This window comes from Stigmatopora argus, chromosome 3 (genome assembly GCF_051989625.1).
Source record: "Stigmatopora argus isolate UIUO_Sarg chromosome 3, RoL_Sarg_1.0, whole genome shotgun sequence".
Taxonomy (NCBI): domain Eukaryota; kingdom Metazoa; phylum Chordata; class Actinopteri; order Syngnathiformes; family Syngnathidae; genus Stigmatopora; species Stigmatopora argus.
The window spans coordinates 11296480-11317065 of record NC_135389.1 but is presented as its reverse complement, the minus strand read 5'-3'; the positions used below and the strand labels follow the sequence as shown (position 1 = coordinate 11317065).

The 20586-nt window shown below is 38.3% G+C and overlaps 1 protein-coding gene across 3 annotated transcripts; it reads left to right on the top strand.

The window, feature by feature from the left end:
- The first annotated feature begins 12265 nt into the window (after window positions 1–12265).
- On the top strand, window positions 12266–20550 carry cracr2aa (calcium release activated channel regulator 2Aa). Of its 3 annotated transcripts, XM_077596530.1 has the most exons (17): window positions 12266–12529; window positions 14250–14361; window positions 14438–14624; window positions 15103–15249; window positions 15385–15475; window positions 15642–15737; window positions 15882–16069; window positions 16729–16800; window positions 17073–17118; window positions 17213–17292; window positions 17812–18142; window positions 18211–18343; window positions 18481–18562; window positions 18706–18820; window positions 18889–18990; window positions 19120–19196; window positions 19776–20550. In XM_077596530.1, exons 1-17 carry the CDS (start codon window positions 12347–12349, stop codon window positions 19861–19863), a joined length of 2130 nt encoding a protein of 709 aa, XP_077452656.1. In that variant the 5' UTR covers window positions 12266–12346; the 3' UTR covers window positions 19864–20550. The 3 variants fall into 3 exon arrangements, 2 of the variants coding, with proteins under 2 accessions (XP_077452656.1, XP_077452657.1); XM_077596531.1 differs by lacking the exon at window positions 16729–16800; XR_013299630.1 differs by lacking the exons at window positions 18889–18990; window positions 19120–19196; window positions 19776–20550 and having other exon boundaries at window positions 18215–18343.
- The last annotated feature ends 36 nt before the right edge of the window (window positions 20551–20586 follow it).

The window sequence follows — 20586 nt, the reverse complement described above, 5'->3', positions numbered from 1 at the left end:
TTGAAACTGCTGCACCGTAGTTATGTATAAAGTATATCAACTAACTAAACATGGTGAACTGCTTTGTCTTTGTTGATTAAAGTTGTTGACATTGTCAAATGGGAACATTTGCTTGTAAATTTAATGAAGCAAAGTCTTTAGTTTGTAAATTCTTTTAAAACTGTGTACCCAGCATACATGAGTAGAGACAGACATTGCGAACACGGAGGAAAATATTTGGACGGATGATAAACACTGACTTGATAGTGTTTGAACATTTAGGCAACATTGGGTCTTAGAAATGGACCACACTGTTTTCAAGTGTGTAATCCAAGTTTGCAGATAGCCTATGAAGAGTGAAAAATCTCGCCACCATGGCAAGTACTTCAGGGATCCCAAACTGGTGAGTCCCATTTCCTCAACCACAGGACATTATTTACATAAATTACATCCTGGAGCCAAAACGGATGACTTAGCTTCAGACTAAAGTCAGCCAAAATGGCAGCTAAGTACTAAACAGAAGGTAACTCTCATTAAAGCAATGACATTACCCGATTAAGATAATTCGTTGACAACTTCAACCTTGAGGCAGTAGCCTTAAAGTCGTATCGTCTTTTCAATTTAAGTATAGACAGCACACAGTATATTTTATCCTACATGCTTTGTTTTCCCTAATGTGATAGTTCATAGTGCATTATTGCTGCGTTTACACGAGATTACACCATATTGTTATGCATACAAAAGAAATGGAAGAGAGCCCAGCAAACTCATGCCATTTGAACAACAGGATGTGACAATGCAATACCCTCAGTGGCCCTTTATTCTGGGCTTCAAACCAACACGCAAACATCTTGAAGCGTTTAATCTCATCACAGCTTTTTTTGTTCTTTTTTTCAAGCAACCACATGCTGTAAGAAGTGGTAGGCTGCGGAGATTCAACACGCTCCATCCATATGTAGAATCTCATAAAGTGAGCAAGGGGGTTTGTGAGGAACCAATTAGCTTCTGGCTGAGATTGTTGATTTTTGTCCTTTGGGTGCAGATTGAGACACAAACAGCATTCATTTTAAAAGAGGGACCGAGTCAAGTTACTACTACATTTTACAGATCTTTTCTTTTGTGTTATATTGAAATTAAAAGCTTAAATAAACTCTACGGCCTTGTAGTAAATTGTTCTTGTGAGAGTAATAAGTTGTCTTGCCTTACACTTGAAGCACTGGCTCTGATTGACATTTTAAAAATGCACACATTTATAGTTTGCAAATCCTCTTATCAGCACTTCATCATTTCTACTACCAAAAGTGATTTTCTTCCTATTCCTATAGAAAACCAGAAAAGACCTTAAAGATATCAAAAGGCCTCCCGGGCAGAACATATGTGGAAAAGGTCTAATCACAGTGTAGAATGTGCATTGAGGTTGCAAAGCTCCTTCCCACACATTCCAATTACCAAGCCACTGTTCATCCATAAATTTCCAGCATGCAGTCATCTGGAGGCCATCTTTACAACTTCACACTCAAAGCCTGATGGATTTCACAGGACCACTGCACAAAGGTATTGGCTCATTTTACCTAACAGATCAGGGATGAACACACACACAATCTTATCTCATTCACTGATGTTGACAGTGATAGACATTCAATTTCATTTGAACTGGGAGGGCAACAGTGAAATACCTATCACCAAATAAGATTACCATTCAATGCATTTTGCCAAAATAGATAGGGTGAGTGCATGTAAACTTATTCATTCATTCATTTTCTACACTGCTTATCCTCACATGAAGCCACCTAATGGTGAAGTGGTTCACTCGCCAGACTTCGGTGCGGGCTCAATTCCCGCTGGTGGCAGTATGATTGTGAGCGCGAATGGTCATCTGTATGCCCTACGGTTGGTTGACTGGCAAGTGTATTCTGCCTTTCGCCCAAAGTCAGCTGGAATAGCCTGCAGCATACCCACAATCCTTACGAGGATGCGGAGTGCGGAAGAGGAATGAAGGAATTATCCCCACGAGGGTCATAGAGGGTGCTGGAGCCTATACCAGCTAACTTTCGGGCCCCGAGCGGGGAACACCCTGAATTGGTGGCCAGCCAATCGCAGGGCACCAGGACACAGACCAGTATTCATGCTCACACTCATGCATCGGTGCAATTTAAAGTGTTCAACCAGCCTAACAGGGGATGTGGGAGGAAACGAGAGTACCTGGAGAAAACCCACACAAGCTCGGGGAGAACATGCACACTCCCCACAGGAAGGTCCGGACCTGGGATCAAACCCTCAATCTCAGAACTGTGGGTCCGATGAGCTAACCTTTTAGTCACTGGCCAATCTATATAAAAAATATGTAAAAATAAAATAAATCTGTGGGCATTGTTTACAACTTGTTCTCTGTCATTATGTTAAGGGAAGAAAAACCCAGCTCACACACATGCTATGTGTGCATTGTAATGCTAAGTGAAAATAGAGACTCCACCAGCTGTATTTACACAGTCAACATGCTGTACCACATAATAGTTATCCACAACATTTATCTTTTGGGTGTATCACTTAGTCACAATAGCACCCATATCATGAACTTTGGTCCTACTTAGCAAAAAGCATGAATATATGTTTCACATGTCTCTGAATTCGAGTATGGCAGATTAAATACATTTTAATAAAAATGGTTCTTTGGCTGGCCACTGATTCACTGGTGCACATAGGCTTGAGCAATCAGCACCCCTCGTCACCGTTGTAAGGATACGCTGTGAAACTATAAGCAGTTCATACAGTCTCTGGCATAAGATACATACGAGGTTGAGTGGGTTTCAACCATCACAAACAGAACAACAGCTCAACATTCAGTTAGAGAAATTTAGGAAAGAACTGTCCATGAAATACAACAAGCTGTCCACAGTGGAAGCGATGATTCAAGCGATTCACCGTCATTGGTGGCAAAGACTGACAGTGATCACACACTATTTGCCCTAACACTGTAAATGGATTGGATCCCTATGTCCTTCATTTACAGCAATTAAGTCAACCTTGTCTATGAAATTGAAATGCTCAGTAGACCTCAATTTACTCTGCTTGATGTGTTTTACATTGTATTGTTTTTTTTTTTGAGAATAGTATCTCATATGGACATCACATTTTCCCCCGCAAAAAAAACACCCCGGAGGCAACCAGGAGCCTGGAACAAATCAATGTACGCTAATTTGTGTGCAGTACAACAAACTGGGAATGTGCCTTCAAATACTGATGCGAGCATTGAAGAATGCCTTTTTGCTGTTCAAATCCTTTCATTGTGCAGCTTCTCTTTGACTTTTCCAACAAAAATGAGACATTGCATGCAGAAAGCTAAAAGCTTTTGCGATCCAGGTACAATTCAGGAAAATGTATTAACCATGTGGGCTGCACATTCATGTATCTTTCACACACTAGAAGAAAGGATGTCTGATTGATGGTTTTGTGCTAAACCTGATGCTTCTTATCTTTTTTAAAAAAATATATATACTAGTAGTCTTAGGATTTCAAAGCCAAAAGAGCAAAAACTCAAAACATATGACCAGATGGAACCCAAAACACCTGCTGCGCTTTGCTCTTAGAGTTACAAAAGTGATTTTGTCTTCTTAAAATTATTCGTTTCTTCAGCTACTTCATCAGGGAGTGTGAAGTATGAGGTGCTCTGGTCTACAAATGTATAGTCCATCAATTTTCAGTTTTTTACTTATGTAACACCAGCCAGGCCAAAAGCTATATATACAAGATTTTTTTCCCAATAGAGCGTGCCCTAAGGACCATGCTTTGTGAATTTGATCAACATCGGTGCAAGAACTAACTATTGGAGGGAGAAATGCAAAGCGAGCACATTTTTAATAAATTGTGTACAATTGATGAGCTACTGTCAAATAAGTTCGTTTAAAGAGCATTAAAAATGGGAAAAAAAGAAAATGAAGTACAGGACCGAAGCAAGCGAGTTTTTCAGGCCTAAAAAGTATAGGATGACACATACTAAATTGGAATATCTTCACTAAGTTGGAAAAATTTCAACCTGACAAGTGAGACTTGGGAGACCCTTTAGTCTTTGACTAACCAAGGCTGCATGTTAAAGTGTCATTGTTTGCTTGTACAAACATTTGAATGTGACGGTTGTGTATTTTGTACTTTTCTTTAATCCTTTGCCCACCATTGACCTTCATAGATGCCCGGGGATTCACTGCCAGTCCTCACAACTCAAATGGATCAGATGTCTATCGTTGTCAATGCCACTGTATGAATTAAATTTCACCGTACCTGGATAAAATGATGCAATACACTAATCCTGAGAGCTTCACAGCTAGGCAAGTTGATGAAGTAGATAGTAAATCAGAGACATCTGTCCATCTGGACTAGGATAGGATCAAGGTGGATCATCAGCATGCTGCCAGACTCTAGTGAAACAGATGATTTCTTCAGATTTAACTCATAGCAGATTTCTGGGCAGCCCTTGGATACAAATTCCATTTCATTTTATCTCCTCACACACTTGGCTTATCCCTTTGCCAAACCAGAGCTGGTTTGAAGCCAGTCCCAAAGTGTTCCCTGTACAACAACTCTCCAAAACGATTAAGTGTAGGGGGGCCAGCACAGCAGCGTTGTGAACAAAACTTGGGCAAAATCTAAGGTCAAGAACGTCCAATCCGTTGGAATGAAATATACTTATATACTGAGTGATTATTTCCAAGTGTCTTATGAATATAGCTTGCCAGATGAACAGTGTTCTTGTAATGTAATTTAAATCAGTTCTAAAACAAGCAATCTGTTCCACATTTCAGAAAGCAAATAAAAGGCCCTGTGTGGAAAGCTATGAATTTTCAATCAGGCAGCAGCTGATTTAGGAGAGACATTTCCAAAGTAGGAACAGTGAATCGTCCAAATTTGGGATAATATTGGGACCCTAAAGACAAAATATGACTGATAAACTGTATCGTCTTTGGAGGTACTGATTGGTCCTTTTAGTGGTTACTATTAAGTATATTAACACAGCAAAGGTTCATTTATCCGAGATTTATCCAAGTCTTGCTATTCAGACAGCATGGTCGATAACTTGTCTATAAATCCACACATAACACTTGAAGTGAAAAGGTCAAGGTGGATAATTGAGTTCAAAATACCAGCCACAAAACACCTGCATATTAATGTTCCCATGAGAAAAATGGGAGAAGAGAGCCTCTGTGAATGTGAGTGGACATGGCAATCTGTTTGAACAATCCATAACAACTACCAGAGTTACATACACACGCATGAACGGTATTCATATCTATCCATAGGAACATCTGTTACTGCTCCAGACTGTGGGCTGAAGAATGGTTCTGTAGGTTTTTTTTCTTTTCCAAAAGCAGAATACGTCTTCCAATCACTGAAAAGAGGGTTTCCTTCTCAGATACACTTAGGTTGCACCCTCCTTTACTTCATACTTTGAAATCTGACCGTTCATGTCTTGGTGGGCAAGAGCTGAAGATCATTCTCCTCAATATAAGATTAATTCGGAATATGAGACATACAAATCCATTTTCCATGCTGCTTATACTCACAAGGGTAGCGGGAGATGCTGGAGCCTATCCCAGCTAACCACGGGCAGTAGGCGCGGTACACCCTGAATTGATTGCCTGACAATGATTTTTTTTTTTAAATAAATATGCAATCATTTATAGAGAGCAGACACTTTTGCAGCGGCAGGTGTCCAAAATATGTAGTGGTATGTTGACTTCCAGCCAGTCCAACCAGTCTAACTCTAACCCTGTCCATCACCTGCAAAGTGAGGAGACATCTAAGGAGAAATATTTATATAAGAGCACCAAACATGGTCTCACAGAAATGACATAGATAATGATGATAAGTTTAATCATCTCACAGTCCCCCACCCATAATAAATAAAAAATCCACCAAAGTGTCACTTCAAATATTTCTCATGGATGCTGGTGGAACTCCAAGTGCTGTGATATGTAATTTTATAACAAAGAATTTAACACACACAGACACAAACCCACTTCTTAAGACAAAATACTTCTCAGTAAAACACAATCTATTCTACCGCTGTGGTGTCTGTATTCTAGTCAGGGTAGAAATTTACAAAAGTGCCACCCAGTGAGAAATGGCATTCCAGCGTGATGAGATGTCATTTTGCCATATTTTCTTATCCCTCATTGGGTGGTTTATGCCTATACATTCCTTCTGATCTTTTTGTGAAAAGACACATGATAACATGTTCTGACACGATGCATTCAGTTGATCCACAGCGACCCATTCACACTATTAAAAGTCATCGCTATATCAACCCCGGCAGTCAAATCCTTTTCTGAATCTGCCAATGTGAAATCACTTTCTGGGATGGAAAGTCTTACAAATAGACTGGTCAGTGAATGAAATTATAACTGTAATCCCAAAATCCTAGATCCCTTAAAGATGATACATTTTTGACCACAGCCTAACTCTGCTGGGCACAGCTGCGGTGAGAACAAAACAGGTTACCATCACATATTTCTCACAGGGGAAAACATAACATAACGTTTATTTTGCAATGGACAGGAATTCTGAGAATACGTATTCGGAGAATTCCACCTAATCCAGAAATAAACGATTAATGATGTATATTGGACAGCCTCAAATATAATTGAATTTTACACTTTTCCAAGCCGTGGAAAGCAAACATAGCTTGTTACTCACCAGTTTATTTTTGAAACTGCCCACACTGAAGTCAGGCGAGTGAACCACTACACCATCAGGTGCCCCTTTGTCGTGTATATTTATCCTAAATTTGATGAATTTAGGGTCATTACTGTAATTGGTAGCTAGTAAGTTAGTTTTGTCTTAAAACTGTGTACACAATATGTACAGTAAACCAGGCTAAGACTTTTCTACATTGCTCCTTGTGACAAATGTAAATGCCATAAAAACATTTCTTTTGGCACTGAATGAGTTAATTGATCATTCATTTTTTCTTACAGTCAAAAGGAAATGCAATTAGTGGTACATTCCTAACTGTTTCAGTACAAAAGTTAATCAGTGGCAACTTCAACAAAGTATACTGTTCCTAAGAGAAAAACACCCGCACTGTATTTTTACAAGCTGTATATTTATCTTGAAGCTGTGAAAGCCAAGTAGTAATTGCCTTGTTAGCTTTCTTTGAATTACAAGATCAACCCATGGGTGTTGTTAAAGATAGAATTGAAACCAAATAAAAAATTTGCTACTTAGGTGCATTCAATGTTCTTTAGAAATCTTGTGGGAGAGAAAAAAATATGTTCACATTTTGATGGACTTTTTTGGAACTTATATATATTAATTTAATTCCCTTTGACACTATGTGATTACCTCTTATCTTAACCACTTTCCTTCATGTTACATGATTAAGAGAGACGTCTGTATAAACACAAAAGACTCCATGAGCTCGACTTTACAATGGGAACATCAATGTGGCGAGTCGGGTGCCCATAAGAAGAAAGAATGGGCCAATGAGAAACACATGCTTTTATATATTCCAGAGAGGTTGAGGCATATACGGCAAGTGGAACTCCAATCACATCCACTGGCATGAATTCAATTCAAAAGCGGACTAAAAGTTCCAATGCGTAGATAAACGATAATACTGAATGCAGACATGGGTGAATCCTGTTCAGGTTACCAAAAATGATCCAGTAATTAAATGAAAGTTACTGGTGCGTACATAGGAGGATTAAGGATAGGCCATGATGCAACAAGTAGGTTTCCGTGATGTCACGCACAAAATGAAACCACACTTAATAGTGTAACTGCAAGCATGCTGTTAAATGATCATATAATAGCTTTCCTTGTGCTATAATACTGTCACCATGCTTGCTTCGCATGAAATCTGACTTGGAAACCAAGAGGAGCCAGGCTACTGCATGACTTCATGACCATACCACTTCCTTTGAATACCTCTCAAGTTGCTCTGTTCTATCATCAAAGTAATATACCATTATTTCAGAGCGACGCCGCAAAGGATGGGGAAATGGATGACTCACTTCGATGGCTACCAGGATGGCTGGATGTTGACACTTAGATGGTTGCATGAATCGCAGTCAACGTCAGGATAGCTGCAATTGCTGATGTTCCATGCAATACTGATAAATCATGCCATTTTGGGGAATTAGAGGGTGGGCGGTAATACCATCCTTAAATACAAAGCAGAAAACCCTGAAGTAAATTTCTAATCTCCTAAGTATATATACATTTTTTAAATGTGTGATTTTATAATACTATATGACACCATATTGTTAAAACAACGATGGCTAACACAAAAAAAATATTGTTTTAACAAATTTCTAATGCAGCTGCTACAACACGAAAAAAACTCTGTGAGATTCGCTGTTCACTAAATGTATATGAATATACTGTAATCAATAAAATCTTGGTGTAATCATGCATGTGCGCCCTTGCTGGAAAAAAAACCCAAATACCTGCACTATTAAGAGTGTTAAAAAAGCTTTTCTAGATGAAGTAATGGCGTGTGTGTGAGATAGTGTTAAAAAAAGGTAATAGCCATGGTTCATGTTTTCCTTGTCTAGCTGCAAACATTGAAAACTGAGTTCTGGAACGCTTTCACCCAGATTAAAGTTGTACTAAAGCTTTAGAAAGGGCCGCCAAAACATGAGGCCAAAACAAATACAAAAAACTTTCACAAAGGAAACTCTGCTGCTGCTCAGGACAATAAAAGCCTCAACTCGTAATTACAGAGGCACACAAGTGATACAGCGTGCACACGTGGCTCTGACTAAGAAGACTCCAAAGTGTCCCCAGACAGATCCACAGGCATCAACTCGATTAGAGCCGCATCGCGTGATGCGCTAGGCCAGCAAAGACCTCTAAATCATTGGCGCAGATAACTTTAAACCCCCAACTGCACACTTTGCCATCTTTGTGACTGCAGAAAAGGGTGAATGTCTCCAAGTGTGATGTCAGTCCTTCCAAGGCCTTAAACCAGAGACGTGTGGTAGGATTCGGCTTATTTACCACTGAGCCCTGTCTCTTGATCCGCGACACTATTTCCCGTCCACATGTGTGACTCTGACAGAGTTTACTGCCAGTCTTAAGCTTCCCCAGCACATCATGAAAGATGAGGCTGAAAGAAATATCAGCTAACACAAAACACACACACACACACACACACACACACACACACACACACACACACACACACACACACACACACACACACACACTCCCTCAATGAGAGCATAACTGTTCCTTATAAAGTTGACATTTCACAACCAATGGTGAAAAAAAAGGTCACATCACTACCACATGTCAAGCAAATGTGAACAAGAGAATAAAGTGCATGTACGTTATGGGAATTTGGATTTTTCTTTTCCTGTTGCAAATATATTCTGCATTTTGTCAAGAGTGCAATATTTCACTTCAGCGGACTGGTTCCACAATTTTAGTATGACCAAAATATCTCAAGCATTTAAATCAAAGAGAAATAGTGTAGTAGTTCTAAAGAGAATACTGTGCTGCTCTCCCCTGTTAGTTGTGTGCATTACAATCTGCCATCATTCGTTAATTTCAGGAAACCAGGCTAGTCTCTCATTTACTGTGTTGGCCCTTGACCTACACAGAAGACAAAAGAAAAGAAAAGGGGGGAAATTTCCAGTAATTGACTTCCAATAAATTTGAACCAATTTCATATCATCGGGAAATCACAGATCCTTAACTATACATAAATATCAACATTAAACTCTTTCAAAAATAATGACCTAAGTCATGTTTTTACATTTCAGCAACAAAAAAACTGGACCAAATGTTAAATATATGATAGGCAACACAATTTAATGATCATTATACTTGAAGAATAAAATTGCATAACTGTCAAAGTGAGGATGTGCAGGATTTTAGCAAACCTGGTCAGAATCATGTGAGGATACGGAGAATATATAACAATTAAAAAACAACAACGTTTTTTTGTCTTTTTTGTGGGAATAAGGACTACCAATTTCTTGTAAACTTTGAGGGAGACATACCCAGATAAACACTGTCTTCTAGTGGATGTTATTGAGTACTGCTTCTTTCACAAAATATTCGCAAAAAAGTACTACAACACTACAACTGATCAAAATTATGCAAGCAATCAATATTATATGATTATATTCAAAATATACTATGTTCAAAATGTTGGCAAAAATATTTAAATTAAATGTTTTGTTCTTGTTGTTCCTAACATAAATACTTGTCATTGCACATAAAATATGTATTTGACCTTTTCTTATTTATTTATTTGAATAAATTATATCTAAATTTATTTACATATACCATATTTGATATTACTTTGGTGAAGACATGATGGACGAGCGTTGCTATAGTAACCATAGATAACAGCCCCGCCCCTTCTGTTTGCCTATCCGGCGTGTGCTCAGTGAAATTCCACCACTTACACGCTGGCCACGCTATTTGTCACCTTTCTGCGTCAAAGTCATTTGCTTCAAGCTAAACTACGCCGTAAAAACACCGAAAATTGACTCTTTGGATTACCTGGTATGTACATTTTCTGCGTCTTTTTTTTTTCCATCTTAAAGCCATCGAACTGGAGTCGGTGAACTGGCACGACTTTTTGACTGTTTCTATCTAGATATTTATTTTAACAAGTGTGCGTATAAAGAATGGTAAGAACCCACGCCTGAAACGTCAAGAGGCCTTCAGTGGTCCCATAGAGTATTGCACGATAAGATCTAAATTGTTGTACACTTAGTTTTCTTTTCTCCACTTTTATTTTAATGATTCATGTGGCAATGAATGAACTGGTGCGTCTGTTCCTGTTTACTTCCTATTTCAGGTATAATGCTTGGTGTCATTTTATTGAAATTACCAAACATACAAATGTTAGAAATGCACTGCAACCAGGTGAAATGTAAATAGGGAAAGAACAAGAGAAAACAAATGATGACATTCAACAATAGAGGTCATTTTAATTTTGATTTGACGCATGAGCCCTTGTTTGCAGAAATATTCTTGTCCCAGTATTATCAAATGTTTCGGACAAATGACAGCAAATTTGCTGTAAACTTTTAAAATGTACACGTAATTGGTTCATAGTATACTGGGAAGTTAGTCACTTATTCTATTCTGAATGTATTTGAATAAGAAGCCATTATACAGAAGTTGTTTCATGAAAAAAGTAGCCTTCAACCCTGGAGCTAGTTTTAGATGTCAGTTCCTCCCATATTTGTCGACAGAGTTGTTTAATGGTCTTCAAAATATACAATAATATCACCATGCCCAGGTTGAGGTCAGCTACAGCATGTTGAATTTGTTTTTATCCCCCAATATCACCTTACCTAAGAATTGTTAAAACAATTCCAGGCAATTGTTAAATAATCTACCAAGTGTGAATTGAGTTCAGTTGAGGACTGAGGGATTTGGGGGCTTTAACCGTTTCTGTTTCGGAAGTCTCTGGTCATTCGTCAACAACTTTGAAAGGCACTTTAATGCAACCTTTACTCTAGCCAATAGCTCACCACATGAGAGATGAAACAATGAAGACGAAAAACATTGACTTCCTCTTCTTGTTTCCTCTTTTCGACTCGAGAGGGATCAGTTGTGCTTGCAAGAAGTTGCAGAATGTGCTTTGGTGCTTGTATTTCTTTGTGTGTGGGTGTGTAAATGAACTGTCTCATTGACATGCTTTATTTTAGAATCAACCAATGTTAGTGTGAGACAAAGGAAAATGCACCCAATGTAAAGATCACAATTCTTTTATAATTTTGAGAGCCACATAAAATAGGTAGATTAAGACGTGGAATATCTCTTTGTTTACTTATTGTGTATTTGCGGGTGACTCAAACATGTTTTTAGTGTCTTAGGAAATATAAAAAGAGGTTTGAAATGCATGATTTCAAGATTTCAAGAGGTTAGATTTTAAATTTAGTACTAAAAACATTGTACACAATATTCTCTTTTGAACATTTTTGCTTTATTTTTCTCTTGTAAAGTCCTGCCTTTATTGCAGAAGACATGAAGGATTTGACCATGGAACATTCTTGTAAATTACGTTTTTCAGTCCTTGGTAGAAAGCAACATTTTATTCAACTTCTAAAAGTGGATTTTTTTGTTGCAACTCTCAGTTAAGGGAAAATAAATTGATGCTTTCCTAGAAATTAAAATGAAATAAGATAAATACTAATACCAAAAGTATTCATTCAAAGAACACCGCTTTCGAATACGTTATCTAAATCTCTTTCAATCTGTTTGCTATCTTTCATGTCCAAATGAACCAGTTGGTTGCTAAGAGATGATGTGTCACATCGCTGTGATCCATCCTCTGCGTACCTCGCTCATGTGAAGTTTAACGTTGGTGATCACATCACTACGAACTACCGCTTACGCAACTACCATGGCGGCATTAATTGTCCCTTCTGCCCTCACCAACACCACTGCTGGGTCCAAATGTGGAAGTGAAGGGGCAAACCTGGAGAGGCGCCATGTTGCTCAAAACATGGTCCTGGAGAAAACAAGGGAGTTCTTCCAAGTCTGTGACATTGAGAAAAAGGGCTTCATCACTCAACGGGACATGCAGGTGAGGTGATCAAATGTAACTACTTACATTTAAAACTGTATTCCTTTCTAATTTATATTGACAAATACTAAATGCAATAACTTTTTCAAACCTATTTTTTAATTCCCAGAGTCCCATTTTTTTTTACCCATTTATTATATATTTTGCCAATTTCCCGTTATCCATGCTTGCAAAACATGGAATGCTATTGTCTATATTATGTTGTATTTCAAAAAGAAATATTGTACTGTTTTTCTTATTGGACAATGTGCGTTTTTTTATGAGATCTGAAATTTTCGAGCACATGACCGCACCGCATCACTCTGTTTATGCACCAGTAAAACAGTTTAAAATCCCAAATATTGAAGTAATTATTATTGTACTATTTATTATTAGATGTGTCTAAGTTTATTCGACAGCACATTACAATACGATACAGCACACATTAACACTTCCACGTTTAAATTTAAATTTACAATGAAATCATTATCTGTTCTCTCATCTGTGATTCTGATAATTAGACATGAAGAGAACACGTGTGCTTTAGTGAAAGCCGCGAAAGAGGAAGGTGGTAAAGATAGTCTACTGAGCAACATGGGCGCTTTGTGATCCGAGCTCTCCACTTGCATTATTGTGCAGATTTACTCGGCCCTCGGATGTTGCCGTTCCATTGATGAAGCACTCGAGAACACAAACACTCGTAAAAAAATTGCTTTGATATGAAAGCCTGTTCTAATGAGGCTTTAGAGTGGAACACTACTAGAGGCTGTTACTTACAATATCTATCCATTATGCTTTCAGACACTCACTGTTTCAACCTATGTAATGGAGGTGTCCCAGAATTTTATTTAAGTTTACTTATCCCCACCCTGTCATAAATGGATGTTCTTTGTCAAAGGATGCAGTAGAGTAAACATATCCTAATACCACACTGTTTTAAAGGTGTGCCTTTGTGAGTGTGTGTGTTTTTAACCATTGGTAAATACTATGTGACAGTTACTGTCATGGGTTTTTGGCATGATCACACCTTTATGTAACCTCTAGTTATCAGATTCAATGCCTTTGTTGGCAAAAGACATCCAGGCCATTTGAATTTGACTGTGATCACTCACTAAATTCAAATGGATTTCATATGAATTAAACAGCTGTTGCTGCCAATGACACTGACTGATTCTTTAGTCGCTCATTTATTCTTGAACAAATTTTTCAATTAAAAAAAAAGTGATTCATCGACATCACTTGTTTTTCACTATAGTATTTAATCTTAATCTCTCTCTCTCTCTCTTTTTAATAGCATTGGTCTATTTTAGTGTAATAACATAAAATGTTATACATTTTCCATATTGCAACCTGTTGGAAAAGCGACATTTTATTTGGAAGGCACTTGAAAATAAACATGTTTGGCCTAGTTCTGACCTAGTCAATCATTGAGCCTCTTATTTGATCACTACTGGGAATATTTCAGCTGGTCCTTGGTGTGAGATTCCCCATTACATGTGCATGTAACAACAGAAGAGTTAAATCACACACCATTTTTCCTGTGGTGTTTAAAACCAATAAAAGAAACAGCTATTGGTTTACCTAAATCACCCTTGAGCCCCTTTAAAGGCGTTCCAAGAAACTACTATTGTAAAAAGTCTTCCTAATGGCTCTTATGTAGCCGTTGTTATAGCTACTCTGTTGTATTGTCCTTTATTCTGTGTCCATTGTCACTAACGGCTGTTCATCTTGTCTAAAACAGAGGCTTCTTGGCGAAGTCCCTCTCAATGCGGCCGACTTGGAGAAAGTTTTTGACACGCTCGATTCTGACAGCAACGGATTTCTAACCCTAGAGGAGTTTTCAGCTGGCTTTAGTATGTTTGACTGCAATTTATCATGGACACAGTCCAAACAACATGTCTAATATGTTGGCTTTAAACTGTTTTCTAGGTAAATTTTTGTATGGCAGGGAGATTTCGTTAAAAGAAGGCATGGGAGAAAATCCCCCCTGCACAAAACCTCCGGAGGCACTTTACCTTAGCCGATGGGAAGCGACTTCGGTAACCTCAGAGGATGAAGAGGAGAAGCATTTTTCCATGCTAATGGAGCGCCTCGGAGCCAACAGGGTCTTTGAAGAGTGAGTATTCTGTGAGTCACTTAAGTGGTCAGTCTCGAAAAGTTGAAAACTTTTCCTGGACATCATTTCTGCCCAATTGTTCATTGTTGTAATGAAAATCTGTTTTATGTCACAGCCCTGTAGTTTCCTCATGTTTCCCAAAGTTGTTTCTACTCTATTCATCATCAATTGCTCCCATTGGTAGCTGTTCATAAATTGAGCACTTCTCTTGTTCCATTTAAAAGGACTGAAAGAATGTCTCTGTTGTGGAAAACCATAATTTGTGTGGTCTTGTTTAATTTCCAACATATTACAAAGACACATGGCTTTTCTCAATAAAAATATGTAACGCGGCGAAATAATTAAAACCTGAATTTTGTCAGTGAAAACTTCTTTTTGGAAAAATATTTTTTGTTAAATTTGTTCAAATGTTGACATTTAATTGGCTATTTTTATGTCCATCTTAATATTTTCATGGAACCTGCTTTTTTTTTTTTAGACCTGCAGAGGTACGTAATTTGTGGGCTGAGCTACGACGGGATGAGCCACACCTGTTGTCTAATTTTGAGGACTTCCTAGCAAGGGTAACATCGCAAATAATTGTGGCGAACCAGGAAAAAAAGGAGATGGAGAATGCACTGCAACGGTCAGAAAATGTAGCAGACATTTGGATTCCATTGAGATTAATGACGCTTTGCTCTTTAATCTGAAAATAAATGCAACCACATTCCTTACATATGATTAAAACAGGACTGAATGACTTACTATGAATCTGTTATAGAAAAACGGCAACACATGATGATGAGATCCATCGACTTTACGACGAAATGGAGCAGCAAATAAAGACTGAAAGAGAACGAATTGTGTTGCAGGTAAAACAAACAAATAATTAAGCAAATATTTTTTTTTTTAAATGACCTTTTTTAAATCAAATGGATCTCAAATCAATTTTAACAAGGAGGTTGGCAGTATCTGATGTTTCAAAGCCACCACTGATCACTCACTTGGTGCTTGTAACGTTCTCTTTCATTTCTGAAGGATTATAAGAAGTTTATGTCCCGCAGTCAAGACCTTGAAAGACAGCTGACCACTAAGGAGAAAGAGTTGGAGCAGCTCTTTCACAAGCAGAGGAGCGTAAGTGATTTTTTTATTTATTTCGCATTTTAAATCCCCGTTTCCTCAGCGATGCACTAAGTAGGGTATTATGAAATAAAGAGCAGAAAATCCGAGCACATCCAATTGAAAGGTCATTCTTTTGCTCCGATTGTTCATTCGCAGTTGGAAGATCAGTGTCAGGAGCTTCATAGTGTGCAACATGTGACCAATGTGGAGAATGTAAAGTTGAAAAAAACAAATGATGAACTGGCAAAAGAATTGGATTATGCCAGTCAAGAGCTGCTTTTGGCACAGGAACAGCTGAGTTTGCTCCACGAAAAGTCCACACGACTCAACGAGGAGCAGGAAATGTGAGTGATGGCAACGCCGTGACCGGACGTTTCGTCAAAATACGTTTGGTCCCCGGACGTTTAGTCGACCGGACGTTTGGTCGACCGGACGTTTGGTCGACCGGACGTTTGGTCGACCGGACGTTTGGTCGACCGGACGTTTGGTCGACCGGACGTTTGGTCGACCGGACGTTTGGTCGACCGGACGTTTGGTCGACCGGACGTTTGGTCGACCGGACGTTTGGTCGACCGGACGTTTGGTCGAACGGACGTTTGGTCGAACGGACGTTTGGTCGCCGGGTTCGCTCGCTGTCAAATTATGACAGAGAGTTTACTGTTGATATTTTGATATTAGATATTTAGATATTAAACTCACACTCTCTCTCTTTCATGATTATAATTTTGAGAGCTGGTTTCAACAGTAACAACCCGGCGACCAAACGTCCGTTCTACCAAACGTCCGTTCTACCAAACGTCCGTTCTACCAAACGTCCGGTCGACCAAACGTCCGGTCGACCAAACGTCCGGTCGACCAAACGTCCGGTCGACCAAACGTCCGGTCGACCAAACGTCTTTCGACGAAACGTCTGAGTACCGGCAATGCAGAACCCCGTTTGTTGCACTTGCACTTACACTGGAGACAGAATATGACATAGCCTTGTTAATAATGACAATGACAGGGAAATATATCGGATGACAGAAGGACTGCAACGTGAGCGAGCAAGCTTTCTTAAACAACTGGACATGATGAGGTGTGTGGACTTAACAAAAAAAGCTGTGAATAATTTACAAAACTTGGCTTAATGCGGTAATATTTAAATTTATTTTTCTTGACTGTTTCATTTTCCTCTATGAAATTTGCCCTTCGCAGATTTAGTGGTTTGAGTTGTAATCCATTCTTGTCCATTTTTTCTCAACTTTTTGTGCAATTGAGCCTTTTTAATTGTAGGCTTCTTTTTAGCGTTAGTTGAAAATGTGAGTATTGATTTTTTTTATTGAAGCGTCTCCAATATTTTTCTTTCAGGGAAGTAAACAAACATTTACGAGACGAAAAAGACATTTCATTTCAGGTTTGTCATACGTACCAAAGAACAATTTATTAACTGTGTGTGTGTCTTTTTAAATGACATCAATAATAATTATCACTCATGTTTGGCGTTTCAGAATCCTCACAATTTTAAGAGCACAAGATTGCAGCCAAGGCCTCCATATAATGCTTTGACAAACACTCACTTCCCCAAAAGGTAAAAACATTGTATTTTGTGCTGTGCAACCTCCCAAGTTGAACCCAGTTATGTGCAGACTTTAATTTACTTTACTGTAATTTGAAAACATAGTTATGTTAAGGGTCCTAAAACATGGTGAGCATGTAATCTTGATGTTGAGAATAGATTTGATAACATCACAACCATAAATGATTATTATGCTAAGGTTTCTAGTGTTGCTAGTACTGGTACATCTTGATAGAATGAAATAATGGTAACATAACAACGACAAAATAGAAAGCTTATAGGTAGCATTTTTACAGCCTGCATAAGTCTGCTTCTCATTCTGGTTGTGACATCATCTTATTTTTGGAGATTTTTTTATGGGCCGGATGATGGCAGCTAAGAAAAGAAGACTAATTAGGACCTGATTTCATTATTAAGGCTTTTTCTGTCACTTTTTGGAAGTGTTTTGTTTGAAAATATCTGCTTGCACAATAAAATGACTTGTTGAAGTATTTCAAAGCCCTTCATGTCAATGTCTTTAAATCGTATCAGCTGTGAGGATGTGGAAGAGGATGTAAGTAAGAACCAAGCCAAGAAGTTGATGAAAACATGTGGCCCAGACGTGACCAGATGTTACCTACCGAGGCTCATCTCCATTGAGGAGGACCACCTCCCACATTTGCTCCAAAATGGCGCCTGCACCCAATTCCCTCTTCAGCCATATAATGAAGGCGAGGAAGTGACAGACCAGGAAGAGAATATAGACTTGATGATGAGTGATATTTATCCTGCTCAGCTTCATTTGTCGGATGAAGTTGAAGAAATGTACCAAACTCCCACGTCTCCAAGGGGTCAACCTGTTGGCAAGGAGACCAGCCTAAATGTAAGCTTTTGTTTGAGTTTGATTTATTCCAGCTAGTTTCAACCGTTGCTCATGTGTACTATTTGTAGGAAGAAAGCAGTCCCTCGTTGCCAGACCGCCTCTTTAAAATCGTTCTTGTGGGGAATTCCAGTGTTGGCAAGACCTCACTCCTACGACGCTTTTGTGATAACTGTTTCCATCCTGACACTTCTGCCACTGTTGGTATGAATACATTTATCAATTCCTACATTGTTATAAAAACTGGATTGATAACATTAAAATGAATACAAGCAGCAATACGGACAAGTTACAGTTACTCAAAAGAAGGTGCAAATATCATGTTGATATTGTAATTGCAGGTTTGGACTACAGTGTGAAAACAATAATGGTGGATAACAGCCAGGTGGCACTGCAGGTGTGGGATACGGCAGGACAAGAAAGGTCATAAAACCATAACATCCATTAAAATTGTTTTATGGCGACAGTTTGACTTTAAATTATGATTTTACTACTTCAGAGACTCCTCTATTTCTTCTTTCAGAATAACCGCTGTTGGTTTTATCTGTATTATTTCCCCATTTAAGGTATCGAAGCATTACCAAGCAATTTTTCCGCAAAGCTGACGGTGTGGTTTTAATGTATGACATAACAGTTCAGCAGAGTTTCACAGCTGTCAGAGAGTGGCTCACAAGTGTAAAGGTAAAACTTAATGTTTGTTCATTTTCTCCTCGTTGTCTAGATTTAAACCTTAAATGCCTGTCTTTTAGGAAGGCTCAGGCGAAGACATAACTTTAATGCTGTTGGGAAACAAAACCGACTTGGAACGAGAAAGACAAGTGCATAAAGCAATGGGGGAGAGATTGGCTAAGGTCAGTCTTGTTTTTCTTGTAATGAAATTGCAGAAGTTTCCTCAATTTTGACTATTTTATTACCAGCTATAATTTCTTCACATTTTCCAGCGGCATTGCGGGGAAAATTGATTTATGTGTGTTTTAAAGGACTGTCAGATGACTTTCTTTGAGTGCAGTGCATGCTCAGGAAAAAATGTAGTAGCGGCTATGCTTCATTTGGCTAGGTAAGTAGGATATGTTTTTCTTTTTTGCCAAAACACCAAAATTCATTTGCAAAATAAGAAGTGTCATTTTACCGTGAAATGAAAAAATCAAGCTGGGTTTGAATGTCAAGCTCATTTTAACTGCTCGTCCCCAATGTTCCCTCTAATTTTTTGTTTTTTCTGGGCAGAAAGACAACCTCCCTGAGCACACTGAGTACCGGTGTGAGCAACATCATCATTGGTTGCTATGGGTGCACACTAGTATCACACCTGCCATAAGCAGGTGTATGTCTACTACACATAAATGATTTAGTAATAATTAAATGTAATGATTAATATCGATGAATGGGTGGCCCGGCGGATGAGTGGTTCGCGCTTCGGCCTCACAGCTAAAAAAAAGGGATTTTATTTTGTGCGCTCCATATGATTTTCTGTGCGCAGAGAAGACGAGAGTAGTGCGCAATTGCGCTCGCGCACAGTTTAGAGGGAACATTGCTTGTCCCCTATGTGAGCATCAAATCTGTTTTATTCAAATATGATGCTGGCAGGGTGTAAATGCAGGAGTTCTGACTTTTTGGTTTTCTTTCCTTTGTGTCTCAGAACCCTAAAAGAGCAAGAAGATTGCGAAAAAGAGAAGACTGTCCAGTTGATCAGCAGCTCAATGGAGAAGAAGAAAGTCTGCTGCTAACAGATAAAACACACTTGCACATTGTCACTTCCCCTTATTATTATTGTCTCCGACTTATTTTCAATCATCAAATTCTTTTAAAATGTTGCCCTTTTCAGTCACGCTCTGTCATATTTTAGCTACATATCAATTCAAGCTGGATTTTTCCACATAATTCAATCATCTTTTGCAATACAGCAGAACAGAAATATATGTGAAATGGTACTTAATGTTTTCTGGAGGTCACTTCAGCGTTTTTGTAATCGGTGTTGTTTCTTATCACTGCTTTGTTTAATGTCTTGCTCACTAGGTTCATCTGAGTATTATAATGTGTAGCATTTTCTACTAGAGCTTTGTATATATTGTTATTTTATTCTTCAATTTTTGTGGCTAACAGCTCATGTTGTAGTGTAGTGGCTATTCTTTGAAGCATTTGAAATGACTTGCAGACAATCACATTCATTTGATTGTATCGAAAACATTCACACAAGATGCATTTACTTGCCAAGTATTTTATACACGTAATACTATTCATTATTTAATGTTATACCAAGTAAGTTATATATTATGTATGTGACCTCCGATACAATTGTAATTCTCTCACTATTAGGGGTTCACTACATCTGTTGTCTTGCACATCAATTTTATGTGTACACACTGATATTTAATTCATGAAAATAATAAAGTATTGAGTATTGTTCATAAAGATTCAACGTTCGATTTATTTTTACAGCATCAATGAGT